Raw genomic sequence first — 14,012 nt, 5'->3', positions numbered from 1 at the left:
TCTGGCAGCTCATTCCATACATGTACCACCCTCTGTGTGAAAAAATTGCCCCTTAGGTCCCTTTTATATCTTTCCCCTCTCACCCTAAACCTATGCCCTCTAGTTCTGGAATCCCCATCCCAGGAAAAATAGCCCTGGTCTAATCAGCCTATCCTTATAGCTCAAACCCTGCCAATAAGGCTTTTCTGAACCCTTTCAAGTTTCACAACATTTTTCCTATAACAGAGAGACCAGAATTGAATGCAGCATTCCAAAAGTGGCCTAACCAATGTCCTGTATGGCCACAACATGACCTCCCAACTCCTATACTCAATGCACTGAACTATAAAGGCAAGCATATCAAACGTCTTATTCACTATCCTGGATTCCACTTTCAAGTTTGGTGTTTCACACACATTGGTCAATACCTCACTCACCAAAGAAGCAGTAGATGACTCCAAAAAGGCAACACATGGCATAGATAATAGATGGAATGAGTTGATAGTTTCCTTTCACTTCCAGGTCACAGCGGTTCACAATAATGTCCTCCTGGCCTGTGTCCATGAGGTTAAAGTCCAACAGTGTAGAGGTCATAGCTGTCTGAGGTCGACAAGGGAAGGAGTAGGGAATGTTAGGTGGGTCTGGCCATCTAATCAAGGCGCTGCGAATTCTGCAAGAGAAAGACTCAAAATAAACGAAATGAGACCAAAAAAAACTGCAGAAGCATGTAAAACTGAAATTAAACAGGATTATTTTTTCATTAAACTATGGGCCATTCCATTTTTCCATGGAGAGTCAGAATGGAGCCAAGTGAACTTTGTTCAGTGCTTTCACAACATTGGACAGCAATAGAAACACAATGGAGCATATGAAGTATATCTAACCACAGGGAAAATCCACAGACCCAACTGAATTATCTCATGTTGATTACTGCATTACACAAATGTAACCTAATTTGGATTTGGATGATTGGTTCTTTATAATTGTATCACTATGGTTTTGGAGATCAGTTAGCTCAGTTGGCTGAACAGCTGGTTTGTGAAGCAGAGTGATGCCAACAGTGTGGGTAAAATTCCTGCACTGGCTAAGGTTACCACAAAGGACTGTCCTTCTCAACCTCTCCCTTTACATAAGGCATAGTGACCCTCAGGTTAAACTGCCACCAGTCATCTCCATCTAATGAGAGAACAGAAGCTTCTCCGGGACTAGGGCATCTTTACCTTTAATACAGGAACAAAATATCTATCTGCTAACAGATGACCTGTAAAAGGCTTGTCAATAATGTAAAAAAAAACTCCCTGGCATCACAGATGGAATCTTTCATTCTGCAGTCTTAATTCAAGTGTGGAAATTGGAGTCACTTGTCTCAGGGGTGGGCCATGTTTTCCCATGTGATATTGAGGTGTTCAGCTCATCACATCAGCATTCGCATTTTTTGTACGAATGGAACAAGAAATATAATGGGGTACGCAGAGGACAGAAGGTTTTTCCAACGCCCAGGCATCATATTTAAAGGCTACACTACAAGCCAGAAAGTTCACTCACCATCGAGTTGGTCAATCCCTTCAAGATGTCTCAGACAAGACAGAACGTGGCCTTATTGTTCAGCAATGCCTCACTACCAATCCTCTGCCAAGCCATCCAAGATAAATAAGAGATTGCTCAGGGGAGAGAAACTGTCAAAGCAAAGCAGCGATCACAGTACAGGTTGGTGCCAGTGGCTGAATTATGCCTGAAACATTCATCATCCTGCTCCTTTTCCAGCACCACACTCTCAATTCTGACCTTCAACATCTGCAGTCCTCACTTTCTCCCCACTACAAAAGAAGCTGGCTACAATCCCGAAAGGATATGTGCAAGGGGAAATGGCACCATCTATTCACTGCGAAGTAACATTACAGGGTCGTCAGTTTAATTGTGCCAGTGTGGAGGGATGCCACACAGACTGATCACCTGTTAGTGTTGGCAAGTGTTGCTCTGAATAGGTGCATGGGAATGACTTGCAACCACCTCTTGCTGCCAATGTTCTACCAGTTCCAAGACAGTGCTTCTCCTCCCAATGATCTTCCATCCCTTGTGCCACCTTTACTTCATTTGAAGCACTGGCACCATCACAAATATTGCTGTAAAAACATTTCACTAGAAGGTCAAAGCAACAGGCACTTACTTTGACGTCCAGGAAGAAGCGTGCCTCATCAGGTGCATGCCTCTTGTATACAACTGGGTATTGAACACAAGTATTTCTAAGCAGAAAGTGAGGAGTGCAGATGCTGGAGATCAGAATCGAGAGTGTGGCGCTGGAAAAGCACAGGAGGTCAGGCAGCATCCGAGGAGCAGGAGAATCAACGTTTCAGGCATAAGTCTTGTTTCCTGATGAAGGGCTTATGCCCAAACATGGGTTCTCCTGCTCCTCGAGTGCTGCTTGACCTGCTGTGCTTTTCCAGTGCCACACTCTCGACGTGCATTTCTCAATTGAGGAGAACTCAATTGAGATGGGGAACTTAGTTCCAACGAGCTGGCCTTTTGCAAAATGCAAAAGCATGCAAATAGATTCCTGACTCTTGCAATTGGGAAGGTCAGTGTGCTTTCAGTACTCAGAGAATTGAATTGCAAGAGTTCATCCGGCTGTCAGGATTCTGAATTTTCACCCAATTAGATTCCCCCACCTGTCTTTCTTCTCACCTCCTATAAGACAAGAAGATTTCTCTCTCTGTGTCTTAAGAATTTCCAAATGTTATGGTGTTCAAAGCAATGCAAACAGGCATCACATCTTGCTGAAAATCTCAGATAACTCCTGTATAGAGTCATAGAGTTGCACAGCACAGAAACAGATCCTTCAGTTCGACTCGTCCATGCTGATCAGATATCTCAACCTAATCTAGTCCCATTTGCTAGTATTTGGCCCATATCCCTCAAAACCCCTTGCTATTCATATACCCATCCAGATGCCTTTTAAAATGTTGTAATTGTACCAGCTCCACCACTTCCTCTGGCAGCTCATTCCATACATGCACCACACCCTGCATGAAAAAGTTGCCCCATAGGTCCCTTTAAAATTTTTCCCCTCTCACCCTAAACCTATGCCCTCTAGTCTGGACTCCCCCATCCCAGGGAAAAGACTTTGTCTATTTATCTTATCCATGCCCCTCATGATTTTATAAACCTCTATAAGGTCAATTCTCCCCACTCCTCCGATGCTCCAGGGATAACAGCCCCGGCCTATTCAGCCTCTCCCTATAGCTCAAATCCTCCAACCCTGGCAACATCCTGTACATCTTTTCTGAATCCTTTCAAGTTTCACAACATCCTATAGCAGGGAGACCAGAACTGCACACAATATTCTAAAAGTCGCCTCACCAATGTCCTATAACAGTAGAAATAAGTACTAAGATGTGCTTTTTAAATTATATAACTAAAGAATTGGCTACATTTTTAAGGTAATGCTTGTAAAGATCTTTTGGCAACCTGGAATTAGGTTAAGGTGCAATATAAATGCAAGCTGATTCTACTCTTCCAATAATCCCTATCTGACCCCAATTCAGAAAATTTGAATATATTTGTCAACAGTGAATGTCGACCAAGTCATGTGAAAAAAACAAGTTTACACACAGAAGGGAAACTTAATTGCATAGGGATTTTTTCTGTGACAGTGACTGTACCAAATAGGGATACTGTTCCTTCTGGCGCTCACATGTTGACAGAATTTATTTAAATTAATAGCTTAATATTCTTAGCTATAAACATGCTGGATTCAACTTCAATCTAGGTCCTACTCAAATACCATGTGCTCAAAATCAGCGCTTTCTGAAGCAGAGCTTAATTTGAAATTAGTTTTTAATAGGGAACGTTATTCCACTGTCCTTAGTGTTGTAAAAGAAGATAGTACTGTCTCTCTGACAGTTCCTGTTGTCTGTTTGATACCAATGAACTGCTTGATCAGAGACAGTCTACTAATTGCACTGTACCATAGATGAAACCTGTCCACAACCTACTGCACTCATTCACAACTTCATGGGGTTGAAATTTCATCATGACGTTGCAGAGAAGCTGATTGGAGTGGAGCATAATGCCACATACCTCTTACTCAGAAAGGAGTGTGCTAGGCATTATGCTCCACTCCAGGGGCATGAGGGTAGAATCCAGACTGACTCTTCAGTTCAGCATTGAGGAAGTGCTGCACTGTTGGAGTTGCTGTCTTTCAAACGAAATAATAAACCAAGATGGAGCATAAGGTCCTGCAACACTTTGAGGCAGAATCGTAGTCACACAGCACAGAAACAGACCCTTCGGTCCAACCAGTCCATACCAACCATAATCTCAAACTAAACTAATCCCACCTGCCTGCTCTTGACCCATATCCCTCCAAACATTTCTTATTCTTGTATGGATCGAAGTGTCTTTTAAACATTGTAACTGTACCCACATCCACCACTTTCTCTGGAAGGTCATTCCACACATAAACCACTCTCTGTGTGAAAAAACTGCCCCTCATGTCTTTTTTAAATCTTTCTCCTCTCACCTTAAAATTATGTCCCCGAGTCTTGAAATCCACCACCCCAGGAAAAAGACATCTGAAATTCACCTTATCTATACCCCTCATGATTTTATAAACTTCTATAAGGTCACCTCTGAACCTCCTACGCTCCGATGAAAAAAGTCCCAGCCTATCCAGCTCCTCCTTATAACTCAAACCCTCCAATCCCGGCAACATCCTGGTAAATCTCTTCTGAACCCTCTCCAGCTGAATAATATCCTTCCGAAAACAGGGCGACCAGAATTGGACACAGTACTCCAGAAGAGGCCTCACCAATACCCTGTACAACATAACATCCCAACTCCTATACTCAAAGGTCTGAGCAATGAATGCAAATGTGCTAAACACCTTCTTAATCACCCAGTCTATATATAATGCAAACTTCAAACAATTATGTAACTGAACCCTAGACCTCTCTATTGTGCACCACTACTCATGGCCCTACCACTAATTGTAAAAGTCCTTGCCCTTGTTTGTTTTACCAAAATGCAAACCTCACATTTATCTGAATTAAACTCCATCTGACACCCCTAGGCCCTTTGACCCAATTGATCACGATCTGTTTGTAATCTTAGATAACCTTCTTCACTGTCCACTATGCCACCAATTTTGGTACCATCTACAAACTTACTAACCATGCCTCCTATATTCTCATCTAAATCATTTATATAAATGACAAATAAAAATGAACCCAGTACCCACCCTGTGGAACACAACTGGTCACAGGCCTCTAGTCTGAAAGACAACCCTCTACCACTACCCTCTGTCTCCTGTAGTGAAGTCAATTTTGTATCCAATTGGCAAGTTCACCATGAATCCCATGGGATCTAACTTTACAAATTAGTCTAGCATGTGGAACCTTGTCAAAAGCTTTACTAAAGTCCAAATAAACAATGTCTACTGCTCTGCCCTCATCAATCTTCTTGGTTACTTCCTCAAAAAACTCAAACAAGTTTGTGAGACACGGTTTCCCTCACACAAAACCATGCTGACCAACCCTAATCATTCCTTACCTCTCCAATTGCATATAATTCCTGTCTTTCAGAATCGCTTCCGACAACTTACCCACCACTGAAGTCAGAGTCACCGGTCTACAGTTCCCAGGCTTCTCCTTCCATCCCTTCTTAAGCAAAGGCACATTAGTCTCTCTCCAGTCAGCCGACACCTCACCCGTGGTTATAGATGATACAAATATTTCTGCAAGAGGCCCAGTAATTTCTCCTCACTTCCCACAATGACCTGGGATACACTAGGTCAACTCCTGAAGATGTATCCACCATTATATTTTCTAACACCTCTGGCACTTCTGTTTTCAAAACATCTATATTTATTGCCCTGCATTGGAAATGGAAAACCTCCATTTTTTTTCTCCACAGTAAAAACTGACACAAAATATTCATTTAATACCTCTCCCATCTCCTGAGGTTCAACACAGAGATGACCTCTTTGATCTTTAAAGGGCCCTACTCTCTCTCTCTCTCTGTTGTCACTCTTTTATTTTTAACATACTTGTAGGAGCTCTTTGGATTATGCTTAACCTTTTTTTTGCCAAGGCTCCCTCCTATCCTCTCTTTGCCTTCCTCATCTCCCTCTTAAGAATGCCCCTGCACTCTTTATACTGTTCAAGAGATTCATTTGATCCCAGTTGGCTCTATCTAGAATTTTTTTTTATTCTTGACTAGAACCTCAATATCTTTATTCATCCACTGTTCTCTAATCCTACCAGCCTCACCCTTCACTCTAAGTGGAACATAATTCATAATGCATTTTTAACATAATTCTACAAAATGGAATTCTCCTGGCCAATATTTATCTCTTTTAAATCAGCGAGCATCCAGACAAATGTGAGGTGATGCATTTTAGAAGATCAAGTACAGATAGAAATTATACAGTGATTAGTAGAACCCTTAGGAGTACTGACATGCAGAGAGATCTGGGTGTGCAGGTCCACAGATCACTGAAGGTGGCAGTGCAGATAGATAAGGGAGTAAAAAAGGCCTATGGCATACCTGTCTTCGTCGGAAGGGGCATTGAGTGTAAGGATAAACAAGTTACAGGTAAGTCGGGCCTCCATGTTTTACAGAGCAGCGAGGAGATATAGGGCAGAGAGAAGCGAGGGCTGCTGAGAAGGGTAAGTGATTGTTTTTCAAGTGGGCGAGTCTCTGGCACTGAGTCTGCCAGTGTGGCTCAGAAGGGAAGGGGGCAGAATGGAAAAGCCCTAGTAGTAGGGGACTCAATAGTGAGATGGATTGATAAGAGATTTTGTGGTCAGGAACGGGACTCTGTGAAGGTATGTTGTCACCCCAGTGCCAGGGTCCGGGATGTCGCCGATCGGGTTTACAAGATTCTGAAGGGGGAGGATGAGCAGTCAGAAATTGTGGTACATATTGGCACCAATGATATAGCCAGGAAAGGGATTGAGGATCTGAAAAGTGACTACAGAGCGTTTGTTTGGAAGCTGAAGAGCAGGATGAGTAGAGTAGTGATCTCGGGTTTGCTACCAGTGCCACGAGATAGTGAGATGAGGAACAGTCAGCGAGTGCAGCTTAACATGTGGCTGTGAGGCTGGTGCAGGAGGGAGGGCTTCAGATACCTAGACCATCGGGATACCTTCTGGGGAGGGTGGGACCTGTACATGAAGGACGGGTTGCACCTGAACTGGAGGGGTACAAATGTCCTGGGTGGGAGACTTGCTCGTGTGGTTCGAGAGTGTTTAAACTAATTTGACAGGGGAGTGGGAACCAGAGCTACATATCTGAGGGGGAGGGGGGTAGTTGTAGATGGGGCAGTGACAGGATGTAGTGAATCTATCAGGGAGGTTTTTCATGTGATGGAACGAAGGGATCAATTAAAGTGTGTCTGCTTTAATGTAACAAGTCTCAGAAATAAGAGTGATGAACTTAGAGCATGGATCAGTACTTGGGACTATGACGTTGTGGCCATAATGGAGACGTGGGTTTCACAGGGGCAGGAATGGTTGTTAGATGTTCCAGGGTTTAGAACATTTAAAAAGAACAGGGAGGATGGAAGAAGAGGAGGGAGTGTAGCCTTGCTGATCAGAGAGTGCATCACAGCTACAGAAATGGAGGGTGTTGAGGAAGGTTTGTGTACTGAGTCAGTATGGGTGGAAGTTAGGAACAGCAAGGGAGCAGCCACCTCATTGGGGGTTTTCTACAGACCCCTAATAGCAGTAGAGAGTTTGAAGAACTCATAGGCGGGCAGATTTTGGAAAACTGCAGATGGAGCAGGGTTGTTGCTATGTGGTGACAGTGACCACAACTGCCTCACATTTAACACAGCCATGGAGAGGGAGAGGAGCAGCATGGGAAAATATTCAATTAAGGAAAAGGAAATTTGACGCTATCAGACAGGAGTTGGGAAGTACGGACTGGGAGCAATTGTTCCACAGTAAGGGTACAGCAGACACGTGGAGACCATTTAAGGAGCAGTTGTTGCAAGTGATGCATAAATTTGTCCCTCTGAGACAGGTAAGAAGGGGTAAGATTAAGGAGCCTTGGATAATGAGAACAGAGGAGCTTCTCATCAAAAGGAAGAAAGCAGCTTATGTAAGGTGGAGGAAACAAGTATCTAGCACAGCTTCAGAGGATTACAGGCTTGCTAGAAAGAAGCTCAGAAATGGACTGAGGAGAGCCAGGAGGGGGCACGACAAAGGTTTGGCAGGAAGGATTAGGGAGAACTCAAAGCCTTTTTCCTCATACGTGAGGAATAAGAGAATGATCAGGGAGAAGGTAGGGCCGATCAGGGATAGCGGAGGGAACTTGTGCGTCCGGTCTGAGCAGATAAGAGAAGCCCTAAATGAGTTTTTTGCTTTGGTTTTCACTAAGGAAAGGGACCTTGTTGTAAATGAGAACTTTGAAGAGCTGGGATACTGGCTTGAACAGATTGAAATTGAGGAAATTGATGTGCTGAAAATTTTGGAAAACATTAAGATTGATAAGTCCCCAGGGCCAGAGCAGATTTACCCTAGGCTGCTCTGGGAAGCGAGAAAGGAGATTGCTAAGCCGCTGACAAAGATCTTTGCTTCCTCACTCTCCACGGGAGTCGTACCAGAGGATTGGAGGGAGGCGAATGTTGTTCCTCTGTTCAAGAAGTGGAATAGGGAAATCCCTGGCAATCCCAGTCAGTCTTACATCTGTGGTCAGCAAGGTTTTGGAAAGAATTCTGAGGGATAGGATTTATGACTATTTGGAAAAGCATAGCATGATTAAAAGCAGTCAGCATGGCTTTGTGAGGGGCAGGTCATGCCTCACAAATCCTGTTGAGTTCTTTGAGGAGGTGATGAGACAGGTTGATGAAGGTCAAGCAGTGAATGTGGTATATATGGACTTCAGCAAGGCATTTGATAAGGTTCCCCATGGTAGGCTTATTCATAAAGTCAGGAGGTATGGGATTCAAGGAGATTTGGCTGACTGGATTCAGAATTGGTTGGCTGACAGAAGGCAGAGAGTGGTTGTAGATGGAAAGTATTCTGCCTGGAGGTCAGTGTTGAGTGGGGTCCCGCAGGCCTCTGCTCTTTGTAGTTTTTATAAATCACTTGGATGAGGAGATTGAGGGGTGGGTTAGTAAATTTGCAGATGACACAAAGGTTGGAGGTGCCGTTGATAGTATCAAGGACCATTGCAGGCTGCAGCGTGACATAGACAGGATGCAGAGCTGGGCTGAGAAATGGCAGATGGAGTTCAACCTGGGTAAATGAGAGGTGATGCATTTTGGAAGGTCGAACTCGAATGCTGAATATAGGATTAGAGACAGGGTTCTTGGCAGTGTGGAGGAACAGAGGGATCTGGGTGTGCAAGTACATAGATCCCTCAAAGTTGCCACTCAAGTGGATAGGGTTGTTAAGAAAGCATATGGTGCTTTGTCTTTCATTAACAGGGGGATCGAGTTTAAGAGCCGCGAGGTTTTGCTGCAGTTCTACTAGTCCCTGGTGAGACCACACTTGGAATATTGTGTCCAATTCTGGTCGCCCTGCTAAAGGAAAGATACAGAGGCTTTGGAGAGTGTGCATGGAAGGTTTAACTGCCCGGACTGGAGGGCTTGTCTTACGAAGAGAGGTTGACTAAGCTCGGACTTTTCTCTCTGGAGAGAAGGAGGAAGAGAGGAGACCTGATCGAGGTCTACAAGATAATGAGAGGCATGGATAGAGTCGATAGCCAGAGACATTTCCCCAAGGCAGGACTGACTGGCATGAGGGGTGTTAGGAGGAAGGTATAGAGGGGACATCAGAGATAGGTTCTTTACACAGAGAGTTGTGAATGCATGGAATGCGTTGCCAGCTGTGGTAGCGAAAGCAGAGTCATTGGGGACATTTAAGTGACTGGTGGACATGCACATAGATAGCAGTGAGTTGAGGGACGCGCAAGTTAGGTTATTTTAGATTAGGATTAATCCTCGGCACAACATCATGGGCTGAAGGGCCTGTTCTGTGCTGTACTTTTCTAGGTTCTATAGCAGCTTTACAGAACTTTAGTTCGGCCACACTTGGAATATTGTGTCCAGTTCTGGTCACCGCGCTACCAGGAGGATGTGGATGCTTTGGGAGAGGGGACAGAAAAGGTTTACCAGGATGTTGCCTGGTATGGGGGAGATTTTAGCGATGAAGAAAGGTTGGATAGGCTGGGTTTGTTTTCACTGGAACGCAGGAGGTTGAGGGGTGACCTGATAGATGTTTATAAGATTGTGAAAGGCGTGGATAGAGTGGGAAGTATGTAGAGGCTTTTTCCCCAGGGTGGAGGGGGTCAATTTCTAGGGGACACAGGTTCAAGATGGTTAGGCCACTGTTGGAATATTGTGTGCAATTCCGGTCTCCTTCCGGTTGGAAAGATGTTGTGAAACTTGGAAGGGTTCAGAAAAGATTTACAAGGATGTTGCCAGGGTTGGAGGGTTTGAGCTATAGGGAGAGGCTGAACAGGCTGGGGCTGTTTTTCCTGGAGCATCGGAGGCTGAGGGGTGACCTTATAGAGGTTTACAAAATTATGAGGAGCATGGATAGGATAAATAGACAAAGTCTGTTCCCTAGAGTCAGGGAGTCCAGAACTAGAGGGCATAGGTTTAGGGTGAGAGGGGAAAGACATAAAAGAGACCTAAGGGGCAACTTTTTCACGCAGAGGGTGGTATGTGTATGGAATGAGCTGCCAGAGGAAGTGGTGGAGGCTGGTACAATTGCAACATTTAAGAGGCATTTGGATGGGTATATGAATAGGAAGGGTTTGGAGGGATATGGGCCGGGTGCTGGCAGGTGGGACTAGATCGGGTTGGGATATCTGGTCGGCATGGACGGGTTGGACCGAAGGGTCTGTTTCCATGCTGTACATCTCTATGACTCTATTCTGAGGGTGGTGTTGGTGGGGTGGGGGCAGGCTAGGAGGGTCGAGGGGCCTGTTCCTGTGCTGTATTGTTCTTTGTTCTGGTTTCAGGATATGGCCGTATGTAAATTGACCGCCACATTCCCTATATTACAACAGCGGCTGCTGTTCAAACAGTACCTCACTGGCTCAAATGCAGTTTGTGATGTCCAGTAGTCATTTAAAAAAAACCCTCTTGGTCTTCATACAGTAACACATAATCTAAACAACATGTGATTGACAGAATCTACATCAAAAATTGCGACGGTTTAGTCGGGTAGATGCTGGGAATATAAATCAAAACTGGGGGAATCCTACATATAAGATAGTTACAAATTAATCCAGGAAAAACATTTCTCTGGGAATTAAGGATTTAGAACCAGCCATACTGCACCATGAGGCCCCTCCGCCATTCGGTAAGATTATGGCAAACTTGGTTGTGATCCCAACTCCACTTTCCTGTCATTCTGTCTGACCTCCCCCTCCCTCTCCCCCTCCCCCACCCCCACCCCCACCCCCACAACCCTCCACTCTCTTGTCCTTCAAACATCAAACTAACTCTGCCTTGAATAAACTCAGTCTTCACTCTGTTCGGTTTAAACCAGATGGTTATAAGAATGTGGAACTTGCGACCGTAAAGGTGCAATGGAAGGGAGTCACTGGGTCATAGTTCAGGGAAGAGAACAGAAAACTGGTATACTTGGCTGAAGCAGGTTGTGAGCATGTGTGTGTGAGCCACAGGAAACAAGGTGTTGTAAATGCTCTGCACCAGTTCATCAACACGCATCTTGCAAGGAGTTGGTTTAAGCCAAGGTGATGAGGTCCTGTTTCGAGGCACTATGTGGGCGGCACAGTGGCTCAGTGGTTAGCACTGCTGCCTCACAGCACCAGGGACCCGGGTTCGATTCCAGCCTCGGGCGACTGTCTATGTGGAGTTTGTACATTCTGCGTGGGTTTCCTCCCACAGTCCAAAGATGTGTGAATTGGCCATACTAAATTGCCCATCGTGCCCAGGGATGTGTAGGTTACGTGCATTAGTCAGGGGGGGGTGGGTCTAAATGGGATACTCTTCGAAGGGTCAGTGTGGAGTTGTTGGGCGAAAGGGTCTGTTTCCACACTGTAGGGATCTGTGGAGCAAGAACAGAATGAGACTGCTCCACCCCAAAACTGACCCTCGGAGGAAGTGGAAGACTGTGGAACAAGACAGAAAATTAAAAACAGGCAGCAGAAGGTGATAGACATACGTGTCCAATTACTGCCTTGTAGATCTGTGGGGAACCAGTTCGAAGCTCTCAGCTGCTTTCAGTGTGTGTCTCGGATCCTGCAGCAGAAGCCTAGATTTTATTAACATTATATTGGAACGTTTAAAATGCTGGAGGTGAAACATGGGTCATGGTCATGGTCAAATCAATAAATCTTGCAACTAATTCTCCAACCAACAGCCCATGTTCAAAGCCTTAATTCCCGCGACTATAAATTGGATTAGGAGTTTCAATGGCTTGTTAAACAACAAATACATTGTTCGGGGGTCAGAAAGACCACCCTCTTGCCTCAGAAACCGGCCAGCACAGTGAGAAACGAATAGTTGTGTTGTATAAATGAGTCTTAGTGCTGGATGAAATTAGCAGCTTTTCCTACTGCTCAACAATCATCTCTTTTGTCTAACTGATCTGCTTAACACACTGTAAGCCATCTTATTATCACTAGAGCTGTTACACTACGCCATACTACTCAGGGCCAAGTCAACAGGTTTGGTCCTCAATTGACTCTTTGTGTTCTCCAATAGTCAGACATTGTCCCAGTCAAAAAGTACCATCCCCTCCACGAATAGAGTCAATGGGTTCCAAGTTCCACTCCACACACTTGAGCGAGTCTTACACACCACATGAAGCACTAAGAGGGCATTGCACTTTCAGAAGTGCTGCCCTTTGAATGAGTCGTTCAAAGTATGACCATACCTTGCTAATTAAGTGGACATTGACAGATCCCAATAGCAGTATTCAAGGAACAGCAAAGGAGATCTACCCTGTGTCTTAGCTGACAGACCCCCTTCCACCAACAGTTGAAGAAAACGTAGATTAACTGGTCTTTCAGCTTGTTGCTGACTGTGGGATCCTGCTGTGTGCAAAGTGGTTGCTGCATTCACCTACACAACTGCACACTGAAGCAGTTTATGGGAAGCATGCTGAGGTACAAGGGTAATTCAAGGGCAAGAAAGATTCCTCCTGTATAAGGTAACAGAGGAGGCTGAGGGACGACCTAGGAGAAAGTGAGGGCTGCAAATGCTGGAGGTCAGAGTTGAGATTAGAGTGGTGCTGGAAAAGCACAGCAGGTCAGGCAGCATCCGAGGAGCAGGAGAATCGACGTTTCGGGCATAAGCCCTTCATCAGGAATGAGGTGGGGGGGGGGGGACCATGTAACAATACCAATACCATGACAACATAGACACAGCAAAACAAAAAACAACAAATGTTTGGACTGGATTGAACGACCACCCAAAGTTCAGGGAAAAAAAATGGCAGTGGGTACCACTGGTCCAATGAATTTTTCAGGTTCCAAATGATTAGGAGCGGTGGTATCTCCAGTGAAATCATTATTACACAATCAATGGAGAGGCCAAAGGAGTATGTTAGAATCAAATTCCTGCAATGGGTTTCTCCTGCAGCTCTTTGAGTCTGTCCAATGAGTACCTGGGAGCCCCAAAGTGGCAGTTGGGCAGTACAACTGCCCTCCGTGCCCTTGGCTTCTTTGACTGTGCCCCTGCCCCCTGGTGGCAGAGTTCACCTACAATCCTGTATTTGGCCACTGGGTGGCATCAGAGACAAACACTTCAGCAGATACCACTATCAAGCCCCTATCTCAATTATCCAAATTCTAAAGGTTAAGGCTGATTGGAAATGACTACTTTAGACTGTCCAGAAGTGATTGGATGCATTGGTGATATCGGATCTATAGATAACTATAGTTCATCGTTAGACAAGATGGACTTCAGTAAGGCATTCAACAAGGTTCCCCATGGGAGACTGGTTACCAAGGTTAGATCTCATGGAATACAGGGAGAACTAGCCATTTGGATACAGAACTGGCTCAAAGGTAGAAGACAGAGGGTGGTGGTGGAAGGTTGCTTTTCAGAC

General features: G+C 44.9%; 1 protein-coding gene across 4 annotated transcripts in view; it reads right to left on the bottom strand.

Moving 5' to 3' along the window:
- The window catches only part of LOC132805710 (transmembrane protein 198-like), a 72,259-nt gene that overhangs the window by 15,870 nt on the left and 42,377 nt on the right, over window positions 1–14,012 (bottom strand). For 3 of the 4 annotated variants that reach the window (XM_060820914.1, XM_060820913.1, XM_060820917.1), the window contains exon 2: window positions 417–649. In XM_060820914.1, the coding sequence (XP_060676897.1) occupies window positions 417–573 (157 nt within the window). In that variant the 5' untranslated portion in view covers window positions 574–649. Of the gene's footprint in view, window positions 1–416; window positions 650–1,524; window positions 1,593–14,012 lie in introns of those variants that run through there. The other variant, XM_060820918.1, reaches the window with a different exon arrangement.

Source organism: Hemiscyllium ocellatum, chromosome X (genome assembly GCF_020745735.1).
Source record: "Hemiscyllium ocellatum isolate sHemOce1 chromosome X, sHemOce1.pat.X.cur, whole genome shotgun sequence".
NCBI lineage: Eukaryota > Metazoa > Chordata > Chondrichthyes > Orectolobiformes > Hemiscylliidae > Hemiscyllium > Hemiscyllium ocellatum.
This window is presented reverse-complemented; position numbering and strand designations above follow the sequence as displayed.